At 27.1% G+C, this 27,283-nt stretch overlaps 2 protein-coding genes across 4 annotated transcripts; one reads left to right on the plus strand and one right to left on the minus strand.

Moving 5' to 3' along the window:
- The first annotated feature begins 856 nt into the window (after positions 1 to 856).
- On the plus strand, positions 857 to 10,443 carry LOC103569576 (digestive cysteine proteinase 1). 2 transcript variants are annotated; one of them, XM_008546923.3, is made up of 10 exons: positions 857 to 962; positions 3,441 to 3,490; positions 3,593 to 3,805; positions 5,110 to 5,282; positions 5,387 to 5,491; positions 5,564 to 5,720; positions 5,890 to 6,082; positions 6,168 to 6,388; positions 7,951 to 8,373; positions 9,965 to 10,443. In XM_008546923.3, the coding sequence occupies exons 2-10, from the start codon at positions 3,451 to 3,453 to the stop codon at positions 10,150 to 10,152; spliced, it is 1,713 nt and encodes a 570-aa protein (XP_008545145.1). In that variant the 5' UTR covers positions 857 to 962; positions 3,441 to 3,450; the 3' UTR covers positions 10,153 to 10,443. The 2 variants fall into 2 exon arrangements, with proteins under 2 accessions (XP_008545145.1, XP_008545146.1); XM_008546924.3 differs by lacking the exon at positions 857 to 962 and adding an exon at positions 1,061 to 1,235.
- Positions 10,444 to 10,744: 301 nt separating this feature from the next.
- Positions 10,745 to 26,402, minus strand: LOC103569577 (eyes absent homolog 4). 2 transcript variants are annotated; one of them, XM_053742791.1, is made up of 8 exons: positions 26,069 to 26,402; positions 17,950 to 18,068; positions 17,690 to 17,855; positions 15,308 to 15,624; positions 15,074 to 15,184; positions 14,748 to 15,013; positions 13,358 to 13,811; positions 10,745 to 11,657 (listed from the first exon to the last, which is right to left on the minus strand). In XM_053742791.1, exons 2-8 carry the CDS (start codon positions 18,056 to 18,058, stop codon positions 11,476 to 11,478), a joined length of 1,605 nt encoding a protein of 534 aa, XP_053598766.1. In that variant the 5' UTR covers positions 18,059 to 18,068; positions 26,069 to 26,402; the 3' UTR covers positions 10,745 to 11,475. The 2 variants fall into 2 exon arrangements, with proteins under 2 accessions (XP_053598766.1, XP_053598768.1); XM_053742793.1 differs by having other exon boundaries at positions 10,748 to 11,657; positions 15,104 to 15,184.
- Between the last annotated feature and the right edge of the window lie 881 nt (positions 26,403 to 27,283).

Raw genomic sequence — 27,283 nt, forward strand, 5'->3', positions numbered from 1 at the left:
GTGTAGCAAACATACGATTTTTTAATTTCATATAAAAAATTAAATAATTAAAATAATAAAATTTCAAAAAATGCATGCACTGATTTTTGAATTTTCTACACTTTCATTTTTGTTAGCCTGAAATTAGCAGACAATTAAGAATTTTCGGAATTTTTTTTAACAAATCAATTACAAAAAAAAAAAAAAAAAAAAAAAAAACTAAAAATATGCGCATGTAGTAAATTGAAAAAGTGTGACAGGTGCAATTGTTTAAATATATATATTTTTTTTATAGTATACCATTTTTAGTAAAATTCAAAAATTATTAGACGTCAGCTAACTTATGATACTGAAGTTAGCTGACATTCAATGATTTTAGGAATTTTTAAAAACGATAAATTATAAAAAAAAAAAAATATTTTAAAAAATTGCACTTAAAGTTTTTTTAATATTCTACATGTGCATATTTTTAGTTTTTCAATTTTTGTAATTAAATAGTTTAAAATAAAATTCAAAAATTTCTAATTGTCTGCTAAATTCAGGACCATACTAACTTCAGTGTCATTCATTTTTTTATTTTTATTTTATAAAGATTTTAATTTATTATCTCAAAGTTTTTAAAATTGTCAGATGTCTGTTAACTTTATTGTCTTTAATAAATCTAGTCAAATTAGTATCTTTTTAAAAATAATTCTGACACAAATAAATTATTTATTTTATTTTCCCAATTTTCATTCATTAATAAAAATAAAAATAAGTTGTATATAAATAAAGAACATATTTTTAAATTACAATAAATTTTTTTACGTAAAAATAATTTGACTAGTAACAGTAATTTTCTACTTTAACCATCACCAGGAACAAGATGCCAGTAGAGGTTCCAAGATTTTTTTACCAGCATAGAAGCGTAATATAAAAGGAGGCGTGAATTGCTAGTTTGTGAATCATATTTTGCTGTTCACGCTTTGTTATCATTTTCAGCTGTGAGTATTTTCAATTGCTATCTCTTATCATTTATTTGAAAATTTATATTATTCATAAATTTCTTACAATAAAATAATAATAATCGCAACCACATATCCTATTATTTTTTAATATTTTAAATTCATTTGATTACTAACCACCAGAGACCATAAATACTTATACGCACTTGTATTTTTACAATATTTTAAGTTAAATATCATTCACATACTCATTATAAAAGTATATTTTTATTTTTCTTTACCAAATATTTAAATAATATCAACATTTCCACAGTAAGTAATTTTTATTTTTCTTGTATTTTATTAAACTGCGTATTGTTAATCCAGATGACATTTATTGAAGCCGAATAATCTAACAAAAAAAAAATAACACTAATTACTATAGATTAAATAAATATATCAACTAATTAAATATAGACATTTATTTTTACTTGTTTATAAATTTTTATTACTCGGGAATTAAATCATCAATAAATATAAAGTTGAAGAAAAAGAAAATATTAAATTGTAATATTAATAAATAATTAAGAATTATTTAATTGTAATATTAATTATTTTTATTAAATAGAATTAAAATTAAATGAATTTGTTATAAAATTTAATTTATTGGTCTGTGTAAACTCACCGAACGCATATTAATTAATCATTAATTATACGCCATCTGTATAATTATCATTTTCAATCTTTAGTATACATTTGCAATATATATTTTTTCTATAAAAAATTTAAATATTGAATTTAAATCACGGGTTTTATTTGAGAAGAACAAAAAAACTTTAATTAATATGCGACTTTTCGTTTCTTATTTATTGAATTTTAATTCTCTTAAAAAAATTAAGGTGGGATTGTATGGGAACCCATAGAAATTCATATAGAAAATTATGGATTTATGTAAAAATTTATAGAAATTAGTATAGGAGTGTATGGAATTATAAGAATCCATGTAGGAAACCATGAGTATATAGATTCTTATATAGAAAATCCACATAAGAAATTGTGAGTACCCGGATTCCTATGTAGGAATCACATACAAAACTGGGTACCTGGATTTCCATAAAACTTTACACAGGAAACAGGGTACCTGAGTTTCTATTTATGAACTTCTTATAGGAAACTGGGTAACTGGATTCCCATGTAGAAACTTCACATAGAAAACTGGGTTCCTGGATTCTCATGGAACTTTACACAGGAAACAAGGTACCTGAGTTTCTATGTATGGATTTCATATAGGAAACTGGGTAACTGGGTTGCTATATAGAACTTCACATAGAAAACTAGGGACCTGGATTCCCATATAGGAACTTGGATGTATGGATTTTTTTGTGGGAAATTTATGTAGAAATCTGGGCTTCTATACACGTAATTTCTATAGAATCCGGGGTATCTAGATTTCTATATCTACTCTGTTAAGAAAATCTTATAGAATCCAATAGATTCTCATGAATTCCTAAAAAATTATATCAAATTAAAGGAAATCTTATGTAGAAACGAATGAAATGAGGATGAACGGGATGTTTTGAGTTGGGTTTGAACCCAAGTTCTCAACAGTCCGACTATCCTGTACAGTACATAAAATACCCGACCTGGTACTTGATGACTTTGATAAACCTTCTACCACCACCGTCCATCTTACGGTATCCTATAGTGATATTATAAGAATGAATGAGTTCTATGAGAAGTGCTATAGTTAAGTACAGGGCCTTATCCATAAACCTATAAGAATCTATCGGATTTTTTAAGCAGGGTATCGTCTACTGATACGAGTACGGTAAGAGACCTAGTACCTGATCACTCCATGTATTTCTATATCTATATTTAATCAGTTCTACTAAATATACATATGCAAATACATCAGTGATCGGGTACTAGGTCTCTTACCATATCAATAAAAGTATAGATTAATATTCCCATAGAAAACCATATGGGAATCTATCCAAAAACTCCATGTGGGAATCCATATAGAAATCTAGGCTGGATTTCCATATAGATTTTTCTGATAGGAAAGCAATCAGTACAAATAAAAGTATACGTGATATTTTATTTCCAAATATTAGTACAACATTAAAACTGATATTTTTCTGATAAGTTTTTATAGAATTTTTAAATATTTTCGCGTTGGATCACTTTTTGATATTCAAAACATAGAATATTTGTTTTAATTATTTTTGTCAATAATAAAAATAAAAAATACTTTTTTTTATGTAATTGTTAAGTATCAGACTCTTTGTAGATCTATGGTTTTATTTATAAATGATTTATTGAATGTTGATGTTTAATTTTATTTTAAAATTGATTAGTTATCAATTTTCTTGAAATTTCCACAATTGGTGTTTGCACCCCATTATTAACTCAATGTTTTTATTATAGACATAACAATTGAATAGGTCACGTGTTATCTTTGAACTCATACACATAAATTACTTGATTTATTTTATTTATTATACTATCAATATAATGACTTTGAATTTTTAATTACAGGAAACAGAAAATGTATCATTTAAGTAGAATATGTTTCATTCTATTAATCGGTAAGATTTTATTATTTAATTTATTATTATTATTATTATTATTATTATTATTTAAATAAAATAATAATAATTACTTTATAATGTTTTTTAAATATTATTTAGGAATATCGTGTGCAAGTGCTCTGGTGAGGAAACCAATCTTCAGTAAAAAGCATTTAAAATCTCAAGATGGAAAAAAAAGTGCAACAGCTGTAGAGTTTAATGACCAGTATGTAACAAGAGGGACATTATATATCCCTTATGCTGAGATAAAAGAACCATTTTATGCCTGGTACGATGGCAAACTTGGATCAAGTCGTATTGATTATTATGGAGGTAATTTTATACTTAAATTTTTTTATAAAAACTTGTAAAATTTCTATTGCACTTAGTTTTGGTGAACACGTTTAGTGGCATGCGTTTCCATCCCCGGGCAAAATATCACCGACAAAATGTCCCCGGATAAAATATCCTCAAGACAAAATATCCTTGGACAAAATATTATTGCATTCCTCTGAAAATTTCTGTATTTTTTATCATTTTTTTAAAAATTCGGATTGAATGCGGAGCGGATGACTGTCCGAAGAGAAGTTTATTTCATTATTGAAACTCCTGTTTGGAGTAAAATTTACTCCTGGTAGATTATTTTAATATTAAAACTCTGAACTAGAGTAAATACGCATTGAAATAATATGCGTAATCGCTCCCAATTTTTTACAGTGTACCAATTATTTCGATTAAAAAAAATTTTCTAACAAGTATTGGTCTAATTTTATACGAAAATGATACTATTGCAAATGTATGGGTTTATATATTTTATAATTCTGCGCACACAAAACCTGTGAAAAAAAGGCATACTGCTGTACATATTTTATAAAGTATATTGTAATCATTTATAAATACATATATAGGTAATATGTATGAAACATTTTTGCAAGACATTATTCTTTAAGACAAATTTTTTTTGGACAAAAAATCTTGGGTTATTTAACATATATTCTAGAGATATGTTTTTTACTATTTTCAATCAATGAAATATCTGAATTTCTGTATATATTAATTATGATATTATTTATAATCCATAAAATATTTTTTTAAATTTTAATTAATGATGATCGACCTTTCTTACTTAAGAAGGGTTATCAGATATTTTCGGCTGGGTTGTTTTCGAAAGCAAAATCACCCTTCTTATGAACATTTAACATTGCAAATCATTTCGAATCGTTTCTTTTAATAGTGAAATTATTTCCCAATTTAAAATAAATATCCTGTCTAGTAGAACGGAAATTGGGAATTTGACCTTCTCCTATAGAGTTATCGTCTAATAGATTCGCCTAAAACACTTGAACGGGTTGGTCTTGTCAGCCCTAGACCAGGTCTTAGAATATCTCGATTACTCCACACCGTCAAATCAATTAAAAATCACATAGCTTATGGTTCAGTTTATAGAATAGCAAATCGTCAATCGTCACTGTCTGGGCATTAATTTTTGTGGCAATTCAATTGCTTCATTCTCAGCCAACGTCATCTTTTTTTCACCCACTCATACATATTTTTATCATTGAATTACTTTGTGTAATTATTAGTGTTAAGTCGATCGGCATTAAATAAAATAATTTATTTTCTTATACTTTTCGAAGGTATGGTAAAAACTTTTCAATTGAGTGGTGATGGAAGTCATGGATCGAGTATTAAAATCGCTCCAATTACAACAGAAGAGGAAATGAACAAAGAATCATGTTTCAAAATTTACGGAGACGAGCAAATGGCTATACGTCCACAAACAATTTTGCCTGACACTCATGGCATGCAGGTATTGTTTTATTTATAATTTATTATAGAAAAAAAAAAATTTAATTTGAAATTGATACAAAACATGTAAAGCTGAGCTTATAATATGTTTTATATTTTTTTTAGTGCATTGGTGAAGAAATGGTTAATGGAATTGAATGTGAAAAATGGCGTCTTGTTGAGAAATTTGGTGAAAAGACAAATAAATATACACTTTGGATCAGATATAAGGTAGTTAAATTTTTTAAAAAATTAATTAGAAATATTTATTAATAAATTTATTTACTTGTAATGTTTAAACAGAAATCATCTGAGAGTGGAATAAAACAAGCGATACCAGTAAGGTACGAAATGAAAGGATTCAATTCCCTGTTGGGATCTCATTATGATCATTATTATTTAAATTACGATTGGTACTCTTATGAAACTCCGGATGCTGATGTCTTCGAAGTAGCCAACAGTACGTATATTATTTTTTATTTTATAATTTTTAATCAATAAAAATACTGGTGCGGATGATGTTGAAATTAAATTTAAGAAATAAATAATTCAAATTTATTTATGATTTATGATCAGTAGGTTATTAAATTACTCAATATATATATATATGTATGTATTTTTATAATTAGACATGTCTTGTACTGGATTCCCTGGACCTGGAGACCGTCACCTTTTCACTTTCAATCCCATGCGAGAATTTATTTCCAATGACCACAGACACGTTGACACAGAGTTTAATGTTTTTAAAAGAAAATACAATAAACAGTACAAAGATCTCAAGGAGCACAGCAACCGTACGGAAGTATTTCGTCAAAACTTGAGGTAAATTAAAAAAAAAAAAAACAATATTTAATTTATAACTCTATACTGTAAGTAGAGTTTTTCAATGTAAAAATAAAATTATTAGATATATCCACTCAATGAATCGTAAGAGTCAAGGCTACCAATTGGAAGTTAATCATCTAGCAGATCGTACTGACGACGAATTAAAATATTTACGAGGAAAACAATACACTCCGAATACTTATAACGGTGGGCTTCCTTTTCCACATGATGTAGAAAAGGAATCTGCAAAAATACCAGAAAGTCATGATTGGAGACTTTTTGGGGCAGTAACTCCCGTCAAAGGTAAATTTAAATAAATTACATGTATATTAGGGTGACCAAAAAAAAACCGACTATTTTTTTTTCGAGTCTTATGAAAATTTGTTGGCTTACGATGTTTTAAGAAGCCTCTCCAAAAATCAGCTCGATAGAAAATTTTCAAGAGGTCGCTCACGAATTTTTAAAATATCCAAAATGATTTAAATTCGGATTTTTTACTTCTAAATTTTTTCTTTGTCATGGCATCAATAGTTTATATTTATAAAATCATGTCTATGCTGAAAATTTCAACCCAAAATTTAAATATTCAAACGACGCTCAAGAATTTTGAATATTAACTGATAATATGTAACTAATACTTTGAATTAGTTTTTGTATTTGTTTATAACTCAATTATTGTCATATTTCTAAAATATAACTTTTGCATAACTAAAAATATACAGGAGAGGCTTAAACAATAAAATTTGGTAAGTTTTGAATAAACGAAAAAACCTAAAAATTGAATTAAAAAATAAAAAAGTATGTAAATAACTTATTATTTTTATTTCTCGGGTTATATTTTAATTCATTGTCATGTAAATTGATGGTGAAAAAATCGAGAAGCTTTATTATTAATATTCAAAGGTCACTCGAAAACGTTCAAAAGACAGCGCTCGGAAACATCAAAATTCTTAAGCGAGGTTTAAATGTATATTCTTGAACGAGGTTTATGGATATACATGATTTCACAAATATAAACTATTGCTGCCACGAGAAAGAAAAAAATTTGAAATAAAAAATTCAAATTTCGATTATTTTTGATATTTTCAAAATTCGTGAGTGACCTTTTGAAAATTTTTTATCGAGCTGATTTTTGGAGAGGCTTCTTAAAATATCGTAAGTCAAATAATTTTCATAAGAGACTCGAAAAAAAAAATATTCGGTTTTTTTGGACCACCCTAATATATATTAGGGTATTTCATTTTTGAACAACTTTTTTTTTGAAACATTCCTATCATTCCGATATTATACCAAATACTAGCTCATTAATACCAATTAAAAAAAAAGTATTTAATAACGATGATGGATTAGAGCTAAAGTTATTCTGACAGTAAATTCAATAATCTACAACAAAAAGTCTAAAAAGTTTTTTAATAACGTTAATAATTTTGCTGAAATATATAAAAAAAAGATTAACTTTTATGTTTTGAAGTTTGAACTCGTTAACTTTTGAACGGGTAGATTTATCAACAAATTATATGAGCTCTTTTCTGTAGAGTGTTCAATTTATATCCTGAGCCTAAAAAAATATATCTCAAGTTTATCTGTGCAATGAATCATTGCCGAGGTATGAAATTCAAAACTTAAAATTTAATTTTTCGCATGTTATTTAAATGGAAATAGAAAATCGCTATGAGGCACCGATTAATATTAATATTAAGGGCTCTAATTTTAACAGGCATCTTATTTTACCTTCCTGCAAGTATAGAAGCTAGTGGTGCGATGAAAAAAAAAATGCTCTAAAATAGCACACCCGGCTATTAAGCCTAATAAATATTTATATTAAGAAACAAAATAAAATATAATAAATTATTTTTATCAACCAGATCAATCAGTCTGCGGTTCTTGCTGGAGTTTTGGTACAACAGGTGCAGTTGAAGGCGCTTACTTTATGAAATACAAAACACTTGTGAGATTGTCTCAACAAGCACTCATAGATTGCTCATGGGGCTACGGTAACAATGGCTGTGATGGTGGTGAAGATTTTCGATCATACGAGTGGATAATGAAACACGGTGGACTTCCAACAGAAGATGAGTATGGCGGTTACATCGGACAAGATGGTTACTGTCACATTAATAACGTTACATTGACTGCCAAAATGGCTGGTTTTGTTAACGTCACTACCGGAAGTCCCGATGCTCTAAAATTAGCTCTTTTTAAACATGGCCCAATATCTATTGCTATTGACGCTTCACAAAAAACTTTTTCATTCTACTCAAATGGTGTTTACTATGATCCCAATTGCAGTAAGTTTAGGACTTTGATAATTATTATTTTATTTATTTCATGTAACTTATGCCGAAGAATACGCCGCTAATTGGCTGAAGTTAGCCTTATAAAATTTTATATTAAAATACAATCCTTTCTGATTGGTCAAACGAGTGGTTAAATATATATTAAACCACTGAATTTTAGTGAAATGGCAGAGTGTATTCGTACTCAATAATTCAAGCTAATGACATCTATCAGCTTTTTCTCTTATGACGTCACTTTGAATTTAGCTGCCTTATTAACATGACCAAAATCTCTAGACTGTACACACGCATTTAATTATTCAGCACACATGTGTAGATCAAGACAACGTCAGCTGAATTAACTTACATATTTCTATTAATCGATACGACATAACCAAAGATGACTTTTTAGTAAATTTCATAGAAATCTAACTATTGCACTTGTCTTCATGACGGAATTTTTTAAAAAATTTGCTACCTCTGGACTCAGCTCGACGAGCTGAGTCAGGACATACATACGATTCAAAAGTTTATATATTTATACGATAGAACGCCGCGTGTCACGACAATAGCGTCCACAATTCTTTATTGATCTCAATGAAACTCAGCACACATTTTCTGTAGACGATTTCCAAGATCGAGTTCAAAGATGAGCAAAATCGGTCAATTAGTTTAGAAGTTGTAGCATTTCAAAATTTTTAAATTGTCAAAAATTCATATCTTTACTAATTCGTTCTTCAATAACTTTTGAATGTGACAACTTATCGAATTTCGTAAAAATGCATCTGAAAGCTCTTTAAATAAGCTTTAATTTTCATGCCTACATATGCCTAGACCAAAGAAATTACTTATCTTACTACTCATTGTATGAAATTTTGCTATTGCATTCGTTTTTGATGATGTTCAAAAAAACTTTTTTATGACCTTCCCAATACCTCCGATTCTGGCCACACACTTTTTACATACATATCTCTTTATTCATATAAATATCATGAAATCTACTTACATTTTGGGTACCAGAGCTTTTGTTTTTATTGAGTTTTTTTTTAAGTCAATAGTATGAAACAAAGTATAAATCTTTTTTAATAATCAAGTAAAATATTTGATACTGAAGTTTGTCGTCTAATAATTTTTTTTTTTTTTTTTTTAAAATGATAAATTATAAAGAAAAAAAAAATTGCACCTGCAGCTTTTTTAATTTCCTACATGCGCATTTTTTTTTTTTTTTTTTTTTTTTTTCGTAACTGATTTATTGGAAAAAAAAAAAAAAAAAAAAAAAAAAAAAAAAAAAAAAAATTGTTAATTGTCTGCTCGGCTGCCCAATTTCAAAACACAATAACTGACAAAATCGATTTTGGAAGATTTTTCCCTTACTGTGTTTTGAAATTGGGCAGCCGTGCTAACCAGGATCATAATTATTTTTTAAACTCTGATTGCATGACCCTGGCTTTAGACATTTAACGGCGTTTTTCTTCGTGCATTCTTACATAAACTATTATATACATCTAGTGATATCGAGTATAATACTGATTCCACATGATATATAAGATACTATTATACGATTATATTTATATCAACTATTTACTGGCTATTTTTATTGTAGAAAATACTCCAGATGGTTTAGATCACGCCGTCCTAGCAGTCGGATACGGAACAATGAATGGACAAGGTTACTGGCTTGTTAAAAATTCATGGTCTAATTACTGGGGTAATGATGGCTACATACTCATGGCTCAGAAAAATAACAATTGCGGTGTTTTGACAGCACCAACTTATGCTATTGCAGCGTGAAAAAAATAAATGCTAAATTAAGCTGTGATTTTAACTGCGAATTTAGAGAAAAAAAATTATCTATATTTGAAATAAAAGTTGGTCGTATAAAAAATCACTGACATCGAGATTCATTAAAGTAAGATCATTATTTTTTTATTAGACAATTAAGTTACGTTTAGATTATATTGTATCATTGCTATTATAGTAAACTATAAATATTTCCTGTTTATAAGATATTGAAATAATTCAATAATCTTCATAAAATTATAATTTTTAATATGAGAAATAAATTTTCATTAATATTTTAAATTTATTTTTTATTTTATTCCTTTTCGTACTAATATCTACTTTCTTTTCTTTTTTTTTTTTTTTTTAATTCTTGTACTTAATGAATTTATTACTCGTTTATTTTTTATATTTAATCCACACATATTTAGTATTAATTTTAATATCTAAAATTTATTTTAATTATCAACAAAATTATTTAAATAAAAAAAATTATAAAGCCTCAGATATTTAATGAAAAATTTTCGTATTTAAAAAAATAAAATAAGAAAAATTTTTTAAAAATAAATCTACTTAATACCTTTTTAAATATAAAATTTGATATGCTATCAGGTATAGAATTTAATGATCCTAAAGTTAGAAGACATTTAAAAATTTTCGGATTTTTTTTTCCAGTTTATTGCAAAAAAAAAAAAAACTAAAAATATGCATGTAGAAAATTAAAAAAGCCGTAGGTGAATTTTTTAAAAATTTGTTTTTAAAAAAAATCCAAAAATTATTAGACGTCAGCTAACTTGAGTATCAAGAATTTAATAAAAAAAATTTAATTACTTAAAAAAATTCGTTGCACTCATATCTTATTTTCATTATTAAGTACATTCAAGATCATTTTTTTTTTCTATCATGATAATTATACTTATTAATAAAATTTATAATCTCTATACACATGTAGAAGCTCGCTAATATATCAATTGACAGTAGTCTTTTAAAATACAATAGATAAAATTTTCCACTTAAATACTTTAGCTTAATAATTAATTATCATGTTTGATTTTATTTTTAAAAATTTCATATTTTATTTATTTAAACACTCGTGGACCCTGAATATAAATCGATCATTAAATAAATTTAATTATTGGCCATGTTTTACTTTTTTATGATGATCGACTTTACACTAAATTGTCTACTTATTTAATTAATAATTAATTAATATTACTTTATGTAATTAAGTTTTATTATTTATTTTATTAACTAATTGCTAAGTAGGAATGACGATAAGTTGAGATTTAACGACGATTTATAATTTTTTTTTCTTCGTCTGAATATTTTTTTATATTAAAGAAAGCCCATTTCAAGAGCATTATAGAGAGCTTGGGTATCCGAGTGACTGTTTATTCTCCAGAATGGAAAATTGTGCGCTCGTGCTGCTGTTTCTTCATCAGAACCATCGCCGATGACTACGTAAGTGCACCTCCGCCCGAATTTAGCTACCACACGACCAAAACAACTTTCTTTTCCTAAAAATACAAAATAATTTTCGTTAACAATTAAAATCTTATTAATAAATAAGATAAGTCCCAATTATCGACACTATGAAATAATGTTGGACACTATAATTAATTTATGACAGTAAATATTTATTATCCAGTCAAGATATAAATTTTTTTTTTATTACTGAAGAGTTTTGGAAATAAAAAAAAGCTTGGAACAGTTAATAGTATATTGTATGACAAGGAATGAAATGAAACGATTTCAGACTGGGGTGAGATTGGCTGAAATCACTTGCATGAAATCGTGTTTCATCCTGAGTTACACACAATATTTTTCGTAATTATCTTGCATTGGAACTTAAAATTTCATTGTCAGTAGTCAGAAACATATTCATTTAAGACCAAATATTAGCGTAAGCTTAAATTATCATTTTCAATTTATAATTAAGCAGAAACTATAAGTGCTATTCATTATTCACACTAATTTTTATGAAACTTAACCACAGTCAGAACTGTCATTCACGTTAATAAAATTATTGATCTGAAATTACTACTAAACAAATGACAAGTACCAGAGTTTAAATTACGAATGTCTTCAGTCAGCGGGCAGAAACATCCCTGATAGCCACACTTTAAATATAGTTGCTCAGCAAGTTCTGCAGTGAAACATTTTCGGCGAACTTAACGACAAGTTTCTGGTAAGCCTTGGTTGGATAATACTTGCGTGCAAGTTGATGCAAATCAACTGCCGTCATCTGAATGTAATTTGACAGAAAAACTTGCCGTCAATTTTAAGTGAAACTTTCAATCAACTTAATATCATTGTCTGACAGTAACACTTGTAGTCAAATTGAATTCAAGTTACAGATAATTTACTGTCAACCCAAAGGTAGCTTCTTGCTCTCCAACACTTTCCTTTAAATTGGTTTCAGAAAACGGCAGTAACTTGAAGTTAACTTGTGATTAAGGCGGCTATCAGGGATTATTTTCACCATACCTGCACCGAAAATTTAAATTCCTGTCCTGTTTAGAGGGAAGAAAGTTGTTTTTTTTTTTTATGAGAAAACAAATGAAAAAAATTTGCACATGTGTCATTCTTCCTACGAACAGAGACACAAATTTAAACTTTTAGGTACAGATCCGATAAAATAGTACATTACACACCTATTGAGGAAAGTAGGACATTCTGATCCATATGTGTAATTGCCTGAGTTTAAATTTTTGCTTCTGTCTGTGACAAAAATATCGCATGCGCTAATTTCTATCATTTATTTTTCCATAAAAAGAAAGAATGACTTTCTTCCTTCTAAACAGGGCAGAAATGTAAACTTTTGACGCAGGTATGGTGGAAAATTATAAATACACCACGAAGAAGGTAGGACGTTTCAATTTGGGTGTTTGTCACCCTCGGGTAGGCAATTACACACGCGGATTGGAATGTCCTACTTTCGTTCCTTGGTGTTTAATACACTATTAAATTAATAAAGTGCATTTTATATCATTACTAAAGTGTAATAATTAATGACGCGATATAATTTATATGGAATTGGCAGTTTCCGTGCTAATTTTATAGGCGTCACCAATTAAAATTTTTTTTTCTGCCTAATCTTTTGTATTATAAACTAAAAAAATGAATTTTCTAAGGATCTATACAATGCAAATATTTTAAATGAAGTGAAGTTTCAATAATTGGGTTTTAAATTTAAGAATAAAAAATAAAAATATACCAATTTTAGTTGCTGAATAAATATTTTCAATAGGAAAAAGACCTCCCAATCCAAATAATAATACTTTAGATAATGCTGGAACGAGTTGTGTAGCTGTTACAAGTATATTTACGCAGTGGCTGCGTTTGCTGATGAGACTGAGACACTTAACTGCGGATGTAAGCCAGTTATCAGTGAGAAGTTCAATCTCCGATCTCAATTGTAACCACTGTTCGCGTTTAGCTCCCAATAAACCGCCTACATTGTTTCTACAATTGCTGTATGTTTCTTTTATTTTTCTGTAACGAAAGGCCAGCTTTCGCATCCAGTCGACACCGCCGCGTACGCCAGAAGCCAAACAAATTCCATTATTTGCAGACGCACATTGAAATCCATCTGCTGAAAAATTGTACGATGACAAATCTTGGCCGTTGTCGTCTGATGATACGTCATCTATATGAACTTGATCGCAATCCTGAAATTTTCAAAATTTTAATATTTAATTTCAAATTTTATTAATTAATAGAAAATAAAATTATTTTTCTAAGTCCAGAATTAAGTCACTGATTCTTTTGAAATAAAAATTTTTTGACTTCCCGCTACGAAAATTTAAAATTTCAAAAATAAGGAAATCAGGTTTGGACCGATTTTCGAAAATTGGAAAAAAGTTCTTAAAGCCAAAAAAGTGTAAAAAAAATGTAAGATATTTTGGAATTAGTAACGCGATATCGGAAGGATTCATCAAGACTTAGATCTGATTAGATTTTGAAGTCGGTCGGTCAAGTAGTTATACACGAAAAGAATTATCTCATAAATTTTACTCCTTAGTTGTGGGTAAAATTAAGCCTGAATGAGTAATTTCTCTTCAATTTTTAAATAGTATTCAATTATCGGGTAGAAAATCCTAATTTCGAGTAGCTTTCAAATAAAAAAGAGTAAAAAATAAAACAAAACGAATCAATTTTTATTCTTTTTGTATTTATTTTGTTTTTGGTCCAGGTTCACTCTAAATTGTAGGGTAAATTTTATCAAAATTCTTTCCGTGTACGAAAAATAAAATGAAAAAAAAAAAAAATTCTTTCAAATTTTTGTATAATTTATAAATTGCTCGACTGATTTATTTCTAAATTTGATTCGAAGGTCGATTTGTTCCGAAGATATCATCGGTCAAAAATTGGTTCTGCGCGTTTTCATCCCGCGACAAAATATCTCCGGATTTCTTGTCTCAGGATGAAAACGCGCGTTACCTCAAAAATTACTTTTTTTTCAGCGGAATGTATAGATTTTTGGTCCAGCGATTTTTTGAACTCTTGAAGCTCGAAAAAATCGGGAAGTTTGGGGTTGGCCTACAGAGTCAACTGTTTTTAAGATTTTTTTTCTATATTTAAATAAGTAAAGATAATAAAAAGACCTCAACGTCATTGAAGAAGAAATGTGTGTCTGCCAAATTGAATATCATTTCTTCCATCCTGTACGCCAGCTGTGCTAACAACGCTGGGTCCTTGCCATGTTTGGTGGCAAACTGTCCAGTGAGTAGGGAATGAAACACAACTATGGTTTCATCAAGATCCCATATGAATATACGATCCGTACCGCCTTCAGTAGTATCCGCAGATCCAATACTGTTTCCGCTTCCGCTCTGACGTCTTCCGCGTCTACAGGGTTTCGCTGATGCGCCTGAAATAAAATTTCATCCCTTCGTCGGATCAGTCTCTTGTTCCTCTAACTTAGACTTACTTGTTCTATCCATCTTTTTCTTATTTTTACCTTCTATTGCATCGCGCGTCGTCAAGTCATTGACATCATGAGCTGCCGAATCTAGCACAAGACTGCTCGCTTTATTTGAATCTGAGTTAAAATAAATTATGAACATAAATAAGAATTTTTTTTTATTTTCCCCCACTTCTGATAATTATATTTGTCATTATTATTTTTATTTACATGATGCCGTAGTAATTCTTGTTCCATTACCTGTAAAATTAAGGTTTCCGAGATTGAATGACGATGACGTCGTATGATATCCTGGCACTGGATAATATCCGGAATACTGAAGCGGCATTCGATCGTTTCCGTAGAGGCAGGTGCTGCTGTACGCGCTGTAGTCTAATTTTTGTGAGGCCGAGGATATGTTTTGTCCAACTGGTGAAAAAGTTGAACTACTGCTGTTGTAACCAGGATAGGAGGCATACTGCGTCATTGGACTTGGTGTTGTGTATGAACTTAAATAAGAGCTTTGTAAGCTTGATGAATTCTTCGTAACTGATCCATAACTTGGAGAATTATACAAACTGTAATTACATAATTAGTTATTATCATTGATTAAGTTATCGATTATTCCAATAGAGTTTTTTGGTATTCTTTACAGTAGTACAAGTTGTCGCAATAATTTTATTTTCAATTTAAAAGTTTTAAAAACTTTTGAAAGATTGGAAATGGGACTACGGTCACTTACTACGGTCTATGAAAAAAATTTCGCATTACTTCAGTAAAAGGTAGATTACTAAAATTTCTTGTAAAAAGTCATTACAGGTCTACGATTACTCTTCTTCGGTAAAAGTTCAATAAACTAGTAGTCAATCACGAAAATTTCTTATAGAGAGTCGGAAAAAATTTCGTATTACTCTTTGATATTGATCAGTAAACCAAGAGTCAATTACTAAAATTTCTTCTAAAAATTCGAAAAAAGCCCGTGATTACTTTACTCTGGTAGGTCAGTAAAGTAGCGGTCAAGTACTGAAATTTCTATTATAAAAATTCAAAAAAAGCCTGTGATTACTTTACTTTGCTAAAAGGTAAGTAAAATAGCAGTCACTAAGATTTCTAGTAAAAACTCAATAAGGCCCCCGATTACTGTACTTTGGTAAAAGATCAGTAAGCTAGTAGTCAGTTATGAAAATTTCTTACAGGAACTCAAAAAAAGCTCAATATTACTCTACTTCGGTCAAAGGTCAATAAACTACACGGAGAAAAAAATTAAGTAATTTTTGCTAAATTTGAAAAAAAAATTACAATCCGAGAAGTAATCTCGAAACGTTAACAAAATAAAGGCAGAATTTTGCTACAGTTTACTTTTAATTAAATAAAAAAAATATGCTGGATAGAAGCATCGGCTTTGGATACTACATCATTTGTAGACATTTTATATTTTATATATTCAAATATGAAATATATAAAAAAAATTTTTAATATTTTCCCGTTTTGTTCAAATCATCGAAGAAATTTTTGTGCCCAATCCGAGTATTTTAATTTCCAAAACCAGTACATTAAAAAAAAATAAAACTCGAAAAATCAAAATTATGAGTGGCTGCCGACTAAGTTAAATTTAAATTTTAAACTTGAAAATTTTTTTAGATTATTCTGTATTTATTAACCCATAGATTTTAATAATAACAGTATAGGCTACACTGTGAAAAATCGGGAGTGAATTCGGAGTTATTACACGGAGAAAAAATTAAGTAATTTTTACTAAATTTGAAAAAAAAATTACAGTCCGAGAAGTAATCTTGAAACGTTAAAAATAAATCAAAACTTGTACAAAACTCAAAGTAAAAATTACAACATATTATTTAGAATAATAATTTCTGTTGATTATAAAAATTACTGCATTCAAAATAAAATTTACTAGCGACAAATAAAAATTTTAATGTACCAATAGTTTTGACTATTGTACTTAATAAATATTAGTTAACGAGCTTTGTGAAAGATGTATTCTGCCGAGTAATTTTTACAATCCAGATAATAATTTTCACAATCTCAAATAGTAATTTTATTTCCCGGAGTAGCAATTTGTCTAACCGATATTCTAAAATGTACAGTACCTACGTAGAATTACATTGGAGATGTAATATTTATCAACTACGAAACAAAAATTGCGACTAATGTACTAACTTTTAATAATTCTAATAACAATTTCTACTTTTTGTAAGATTTAACTGTTTTTATATGAATAAGTAAATATTGACTTTTTCCAAGCGAAAATTTAACGAAGCTTTATTGTAATTATTATGATAAGTGAAAATTACAATCTAGATAGTAATAATTTAAATAAGAATTAATTTTCTACATATCATCGTAATTTTTGTTATGGATTGTAATTTTTCATTTGAGATAGCAAATTTTTCATTGTGATTGTAGTTATTATTTTATTTTGGCCTGCATTTTTCTCCATGTATTGGACAATTACGAAAGTTTTTTACTAAAACTCTGAAAAAAAATCACGACTATTGTATTTCGATAGAATATCAGTAAACTGGTCCATTATAAAAATTTGTTGTAGAAACTTGGAAAAATTTCGCATTACTCTACTTCGGTAAAAATAATGAAACTTATTACAATTTAAATTATCGACATTACCTGTTGTAATACTGATTAGCTCCATATAGAGTACTATAGTCAGACTTTTCCATAGAATCAGGATACTCCTGTTCTTTATCTTCAATATTTTCATCGACATACAATTCACTGCCTGGTACATTTTCATTGTCCGGGCATTCTTGTACCTCATTCTTCACTTCAGTTTCTAAGATAAAACATTAAATATTAAAGAAATAAGTATTTAAATTTATAATACATGTATTAATAAGTAATTGAAATATATGTTTATGTATAGTAACCATTGTTAACCCGAGGGTGTTGGCCCGTACTTTCCGTCGACGACGAAACATTTCCAGTATTGTCTAAAACCCCTGCCGGTTTCGTTGGGTCATTGTCCTCGGTTAACATATCACAAAACCTGTAAAACAATCATACGTCTTTATTTAAATATATAAGAAGACATATAATATGTTCTGCTTGGAGAACGCAATTAAAAGAAACTTTTTTTTTTAGTTTTAATTTTAAAATCCTCTCAAGTTCTTAATAATCTGCACTGACTGTCTTATTGCAGACTACAGTATTAAGCTAGTACAAATATAATGTACTAGAGTAAAACATATAATATTAAACAACGAGGTACCAAGAAGTAGAGGTAATTTGAGTAACTGAAAACCGGATCCTCGGTCCTTGGGACGTGTACATTCAAGTAGAAGCTTTAGATTTAGCTTTAACTTTAGCTTTTACTTTTAAATTAGTATTAAGACTTAAGAATAGTATTAAAAGATTTTTTTTTAATATTTACATTTATAGCAGAGTCTTTTTTATTAAAAACATTTATTTTTCCAGGACAGAAAAAAAGGATTTTTTAGCGCAAGAAATTTTTTATTGCCACAAGAAAAATTTCACTTACTCTTAGAAATTTTTCGTATTATGAATTTAAAACAGAAATTTTTTTGGAGCAAGAAAATAGTTGAAAATAATTTTTGGATTTTGGTTAAAAACGATAAATTATAAAAAAAAAAATCAAAAATTGCACTTGTAGCTTTTTTAATTTTCTACATGTGCATTTTTTTTTATTTTTTAATTGATTTGTTGAAAAAAAGAAATTGAAAATCGTTAATTGTCAACTGAATCGTTTATTTGAGAAACCCCATAAGTCAAGAAAACGAAATTTTTCAGGAAACACAAAAAACATTTTTCTGGAAAAACTTGCCATTGAAATAATAAATAAATAATTGAAGAGAATAATGTTAGAGTCTCTGAAAAATATTCAAACAAGAAAAATTCAATTTTTTAATTGAAACTACTTAAAAAAATTATTTAAAGTTGATTGACTTATGGGGTTTCGCAACCAAATGGAAGAAAAAGTTATAAAATCATTGTTTTCTTATTTTTTTCCACTCAAATAATTTATTAGACTGATAAAATGAAGTATATAATATGTATATAAACTCTGAAACTCAGAAATTACAAAAAATAATAATTAATTTAAGTATTTTAATCAGTCATATTATTTTTTTTTCCAAAAAAGCGCGAATTTTAAATAAAAAAGAAAAAATTATTTCTATAGAACTAAAACTGCATATGTTAATTTGAAAAACCCCATAAGTCATTGGTTTATGGGGTTTCTCAATAAAATAAAATTTCTATCACCCCGTTAATTGTTCTTTAAATACTGATTTGATGGATATTTTCATTAATTTCTATGGAGGGACATTCAAAGAACCCAAAAATGCAAAAAACCCAATTTCGAAAAAACATGACTTATGGGGTTTCTCAAATAAACGATTCAACTAACTTCAACATAAATATTTTTTCTCGCTCCAAAAAATGTTTTCCAGTCCTTAGAAAAGTTCTGTTTCCAATTTTCTTAATGCAAAATATTTATAGCATAAACCAATTTTTTTTTCAGTAAAAATTATTTTGAAATTTTACAGAGAGAATAAAAACTTTTTTTTACAATCGTAGCTCATTCGGTCTCAGAATCAGATTTTTCCAGTTCTCAATAAAATAATTCAAATAAAAGAATGTATTTAAAATTAAAAAATGGCCTCTTTTTCTACACTGACCAACTTGCCCAAAATTTTCTACAAATCTCAACTAATTATTTAGAAAAAAAAAATCTGTCAGGTGCTCTTGTATAAATATATACATGGCCATAGAATTGAAAATACGAATAAAGAATGAGAAGACAAAATAAAAAAGGCGGCAAGTGTTGAAGTAAAAAATTGGCGCCATTATATTTGAACACGATCAAAGTCAAAAGGCACAAGACATATAATTAGGATATGATTATCCTTGATTGTATGGCCAATTGCAGAAGGATATGATAATCTTGCAGATGGGTAGGCGTGCACCAGGATTCTTGGGGCGGTAACTGTAAATTCAATGGGACGCCCTTTGCCAACTAAAACTCACGCTATGCTATTCTTGATGGTTTATGTTAGCAAGCTAACTTACTGTCCATAACGCATTTTATATACCGTCAGATCTTGTGCTCCGCCCTTTCGAACAAAACAAAATAAAAATAATATATATATATATATATATATATATATATATATATATATATATTCATATAAATAAAAAAAAGTGTTCGTACACTTAACGTTGCTGGTACTGAGTAATTGAGTCTAGGATACAACTACGTCTACTAAGTGTACTATAATGTTATTGATACTCTTGATGACTTGCGTAAGAATCTTCAGTGTCTATTCCATTCTATTCGATTGTACTATATATTGTGGGAACAGAGTGCAACATTGAACGTGGAATTGATGGAAACGGCTTCTCAAATATCAACATCACCACAGTATATATTTTTTTTTTGGCATTACGTGTCGCGTAAAGTTATCTCTATTCAAATATACAACTTTTATATAAATATTTTTACTGAAAAATTTCAAATAAATTGGATTTTTTTTTAATTTAATACGCGCTCGGATATGTTACATTTCAAATGTTACAACTTTTTAAAATTATTTTTAAATTGCTCGGGATATCAATGAATTTTGTTAAAAAGTAAATAAAGTTGTTTGTATATTTAGTAAGTTTTAATGCAATTGCGGTCATATTATTCTAGATGTTATATTTTGGCTCAGGTGACCCTTTTTATCATTATTATTAATTTTCATTGATTTCTTTTTTTAGTACCACTAGAACTTTCTTATTATACTGTACAGAAAAAAAGGATTTCTTGGCACAAAAAATTTTACTTGCCCCTAGAAAATTTTTGAATTATAAATTGAAAACAAAAATTTTCTTCACTGATAGAAGAATTTATTTGAACCAAATAAGATTTATTAATAGTTAATAAATGATTTATTTGAAAGCTTAACCAAATAAATATTGACAAATAATTAACCAAATGTTTAACCAAATAAATATTGACAAATAATTAAACAAATGCTTAACCAAATAAATATTGACAAATAATTAACCAAATGCTTAACCAAATAAATATGACAAATAATTTATAGTACCGTTTAAGTTTAATTTTTTAAAGAAAATAATACGCACAATAATTAATTTTAAAAATATTCAGTATTTTTTTTCTATTTATAAAACAATATTTAGTTGATTATATTTTGAATTTGTTACACTAGACAGTATACTGAAAGGTATTGAAAACAGAAAGTGGCGCTGTAGTCAAAAATCACAGTGATGTTCACTCAAATATGAGATTTATTAACTATTAATAAATCTATATTTGAGGCAAATAAATGCTTATTTCGGCCAAATGAGACTGAAAAACTGTCCCAAATAAATGCATTTATTAATATCTAATAAATACTTCTATCAGTGTGGGGACAAGAAAAAATTTTTAGCGTCAAGAAATTTTTTGGTCCTAAGAAAATTTATGTCTTAAATTATAATTCAAAATATTTCTTGTGCCAAGAAATCTTTTTTTTTTTTAATTTTATATTTATAGATGAACTCTTAGATGATAAATAATTTGAAATTTTGTATTATCACACAGCGACTTTTTTGGAGTTTTTAATCTTTGAAATTTTTGTTGTTTCAGCTGAGGAAATTCAGTAGCGAAAAAAGCTTGCGTTATTCAAAAGGAAGTTAAGATGAGAAACAAAATATTAAGAGCTTTTTCTATTATCTGATCATATTTTGACATTAATTTTTTTTTCTTATTTTATTTATTTATTTATTGATAACATACGTCAATCGGTTATATACAACTGGTTATAAATATGAAGATTCAAATATAAGAAAACCTATGATTTGAAAGGAAAAACATATTCAATTATAATTCAATTTTGACTTTTTTGACTGAGGAATGAAAAAACTTGATTAATTATTCAGAAGATTTTTAATATTTGAGTGAAAAACTGATAATCCACCAAAAAAATCGATGTCTGAATTGAACTCGTTGACTTGGTTACCCAGATAGCAAAATGTCTTGATAAGTTCTGAATGAGTTCCTATTTATGATTTGGATATCTCATCAACATCTTAAAGAAGTCTTTCAGAAGTTTTCAAGATGTCTAATGAGCCACCTAGCTATCTCAGTAAGACGTCTTTAAAAAGAGTTCGTTTTTCTGACTTCGCAAATAAGACTTCAGAATGAATTTACCATGACGTCTTTAAGGAGCTTTTAATTTTGACTTCATAAAGAAGTTTAAAAATGAATACATTTAGACGTCACAAAACTGACGTCTTATTTATGAAGTCTTCAAGAACTCTTAATTAAGAGTTCTCAAGTGACACCTTTAAGAAGTCATTGTAAGACTTCTTGAGGACAACTTCAAAAAGACATCGTAAAACAGTCATTCCGACTTGAATGCTGTCTGGATAGCTATTCTATTGTACGGACCATTTATTACGTAGTGTTTATTAAATCTTAGCGTGTTAATTATTTAATTGCTCCTGAGACAGGGTTTAATAACAATACCAAAGCCTTCTAGTATATCAGGCGAATCTATCAATCCATTGTTGATTTTATAAAAAATCAGGTCAGCTATTTGTCTTCGAGTGGATTTAATTAACTATTTTATTGACACTTAATATGTATTATTAAAATTTATAATTTGAATGCTAAAATATTTAAATTATAAAATAAAAATTTTAAAATATTTTTAAAAAGTACAAAGTTTTTATAAGCAACTTCTGTCTCCCGCAAATAAAAATAATAAAAAAATATATAATATACTGAGACACATGAGGTATAGTGTCGTACACGAACAAAAAAGATTTCTTAACACAAAAAATTTTTTTGCTTTATAAATTAAAAACAAAAATTTTTTTGGGGCAGAAAAAAAATTCTTACACAAAAAAATTTTTTTTAGTTATAAAAAATTTTTGTCTTCAATTCATAATGCAAAATATTTCTTGTATATCATGAAATCCTTTTTTTCTGTGCAATTAGACTTTGAAAAAAAAAAAAAATTTTTTTTTTTAATTTAACAAAGCTTTGTCTCAATCTTATTGGCATTAATTGACTCTAGATAATTTAAAAATAAAAAATAATTATTTCATTGAAATCAATATTTAGCAATCAAGTTATGAAAAAAAAATATGAAAATTAAAAAAAAAATTGTTTTGACATTCAATATTACTTTGCTTTGTAAATAATCTTAAGATATATTTATTGAAGTATATATATTTCCTTGCTATAGCAGCATTTAAAAATATATTTATAATATGGGTTTGTTTTTGCTCGGATTTAATCAGGTGATAATTTAAAAAAAAAACTAAACAATTTATTAAAGATGATAATGAAGAATTTTCAAGTGAAAATTAATAATGTATATATTATATAATAATATAAAGAATAGGTAATAAGAGGTAATGTGAGTCATCGTTAGTACTGTCGTTATGTCTGTCTAAACAAGCATCGCGTTATCGCGAGCAAGTTGCTTCGCTTGCAATATGAGCGATCACGTAAGTGACGGAGAATGTGAGGCTTAAAAATTCCAGGTTTCGACCCTACTCCGGTTAATTAATATTTAATAATTAATATATATACAGGGTAGAGTACAAAGTACCGTCTTTGGTCACTTAAGAACCAATTTTAGACACTGGGACCAGTTTTGGACACTTGAAAAATTTTAATAATATTTGTAAAATATTTTTTGTTCAATGGAAATTTTTTTAATAATTTCTCATTAATTAAAAGGAAGTATTAATTGCCCAAAAATTTAGCAGTGACTACAAATGCTACTTCTACCCTTGTATTGTATTGTATTGTATAAATAATTAAAGATTGTATTAGAAAAAAAATAAAAACACTGACTGTCAATAAAACTGCTTACATAAATTTATTGAAATATATCTTAATAAGTAATTGTCAATTAAAATGATGTAAGGTAAATTGTATAAATAAGAAACAAAAAGTCTTTACGAATAAAACTTCTGCGCTTTGACCCGAGTCTCGCGTCAATGCCAATTAAAATACATCACTGTTTAACGAGCCGAATTAGATATACAAGCCTAATAAAAAGGTAGAGCGGATGCACTATTTCTGCATAAAATGCCCTATTTATCTGATATATCTTCTCTAATTATTTCATTCATTTTAATATGAAATAATAGAAATTTTTATTTGAAATTGAATTATACATCAATATATTTATCTAGATCTGATAATTTTTTTTGTTGTCAGTAAAAATAGGAAAAATTTCCATTGATCAAAAATCTGATACAATGACAATTAATAGAAATTTATTAAAAATTGTTAATTAATACAAGATTAAATATCCATAATTAAAAAGTTTATACAAAGACGATGAACAGAAATTTATTTGAAAATTTTTTATTAATAGATAATTAAATTCCATTAATTGAAAATTTCATAAAAAGCTAATTAATAGAAAGTAAAATGAAAAATTTTTATTAATGGATAATTAAATGTCCTTTAATTAAAAAATTGTACAATGACAATTAATAGAAATTTATTAAAAAATTTAATTAAATTTCCATTAATTGAAAGTTTCATACAAAGGCAATTAATAGAAAGTGAGATAAGAGTTTTATTAATGGATAATTAATAGTCTAATAATTAAAACATTTATACAAAGACAATTAATAGAAATTTATTAAAGAACTTAATGATCAGCTAATTAAATTCCTATTAATTGGAAATTTCATACAAAGGCAATTAATAGAAATTTATTTCAAAATTTTTTCTTAATGCATAATTAAATGTTCATTAATTAAAAAAATTATACAATGACAATTAGTAGAAATTTATTAAAAAATGTCATTAATAGCTATTTAAATGTCCATTAATTAAAAATTTTATACAAAGATAATTAATAGAAATTCATTTGAAATTTTTTCTAAATGAATAATTAAAATGTCCATTAATTAATAAATTTCTATTAATTAAAAATTTCATAAAGCAAATTAATAAGAAGTGAGAAAAAATTTTTAATTAATAGACATAAATAATAACCATACATGGAATTTAATATGTTTGAATTATTACTGGATAATGAGTAATGAATAATGACAAATAGTATTGTAATTGTAACATATCGATTCTGAAGTTTGTACTTGTATTTGACATCGAATGTCCCGGAGACGCGCCTGTGCGAACAATGAAATGTGTTATATTATAATATATTAATGTTTAATATACAACCATACTAATCAATTGTATTAATTATTATTTACTGTCATCAATCCATACTAATTGATTAATACATAAATAGTAACTGTTATTTATTTATTTATTTAAAAATTATTAACTCAATATTATTTTCAGTTATGAAGTTTATTTTTTTTTTATTTGTTTTTATATTAATTTTAAATATTGTAATTTATTGATTTGGAAATAATAAATAAAATATAATATGTTTACATTTTTGTCATTTAATTTTACCGCTGAATTATTTGTCAATAAATAATTTTTTAAAATTTTATTACATTTAAAAAAAAGTAAATTTATGAGTATTAGAAAGTTCACGAAAAAAAATTCCAAATTTTTCAGGCAACTTTTGTTGAGAACCAGATGTGGAACTCGTGGTCAGAAAAAAAAATATATATATAAAAAGAAAACAAAGAAATGAAATAAAATAAAATAACGAAAGTTTTAACTGAAAATATTAAAACAAAAAAAAAGATAAATTTTAAAAAGATGATTAATAATTTATATTAAATATAAATAAATAAATAACAATATATGTGTGAATAAAATAAATATTAGTAAGTTTTTATCTTAATCTAGAATTTTAATGCCGATTTTTTTTACAGAATCACCTTTAAAAATTCCTCAGATTATCTTTTCATCATAAACATTCTTAATATATCGGCATATTAACACGATGTGAAATAATAAATGTATGAGATGTAATCTAAAGTTTTAAATAAATAAAAAATATATAAACATAATTTATAAGTTAAAATATATATAAACAATAAATAAAAAACAAAATTTAAAAATAATGAATTAAAATTTTTTACCTCTTTTAAAACAGATCACTTCCCTCTTAATTTCCACAATTCATAAAACATTTTAACATAAAATATACTTATGACAAGTCACAGTTTATCTAATTAATGATAAAATAACACGTTGTTAAATTTTAAAATCTCTGTTAATTACGGAAATTTAATTAAAAATGTCATTAATATATAAATTTAATCCACTGGCTATTTAAATTCAAATTTCGCGGGGTGACCGTTTGCGGGTCAATAAATAATTGCGTGTATTTACAAATTATTTAATTAAATGTAAATAAATAAATATAAAGGATAAAATAACATCCGTGTTGTAGATCGAGCCGGCTCGTTGTGATGCTGCAGCCTGTGGAGTTCTGAGCATGCGAATTGTCGGTTTCCACCCCCGCCCGATGGTCACGTGGTTTCCCCTCCTCGGGTTATTACTTCTCTCCTTTTCTCTCCTGTATGTCACACGTCACCTTCTCACATTAAATCTATATATACATATATATGTGTGTAATGAAATAGAATATGTTAGAATGAGCAAGAGAATAGATGCTGGAACGGAGCAAATGTGAGTGGGAGTTGTGTGAATAGAGATGGACAATAAGTAAAAAAAATAAAGAGATAAAAGGGGATGAGAAAGGAACTACTACACACTACACACTACATATGTATACATATATAAGTATATGATATATATATTAGTGTTGTTTTGTGTAGTAGGGACTAGGGACTGAGAAAAAAAAATGAGGGGATTAACCCCTTGTTCAAGTAATTGTCACCGGTTGTCAGCATTCATTTGGCTGAATAAAACCACTGGCTACCCTTATGTCACTCTAATGCTCTTTTTTTTATTTTTATTATATACTTTTATGCCTTAGTGACAGACGTAAATATTTTGCTGATGAAAATAAAAAAAAATTTTTTTTTAACACTATAATTAAGGTATGAGACACAGGACTCGATCAGGGAACTAGAAACCGATCACTCATATATTTTTATATTTATAGTTACAAAATATACCCGTGTAAAAAAAAATGTATGCAAAAAACGTTCTTGACAGGGAACTTCAAAATTGAGACTATTTTGAACTTTGAGTTGAACATTGTGAGAATTTTGAAATAATTAAAGATATAAACTTCTCTTGCAAGTTTTTTTTGTTTATTTTTGAAGCAACATTGATTTGAATTCAAAATTTTGTGAATTCATAATTTTTGAACAAGTTAGAAAATC

This window comes from Microplitis demolitor, chromosome 1 (genome assembly GCF_026212275.2).
Source record: "Microplitis demolitor isolate Queensland-Clemson2020A chromosome 1, iyMicDemo2.1a, whole genome shotgun sequence".
NCBI classification, from domain to species: Eukaryota; Metazoa; Arthropoda; class Insecta; order Hymenoptera; family Braconidae; genus Microplitis; species Microplitis demolitor.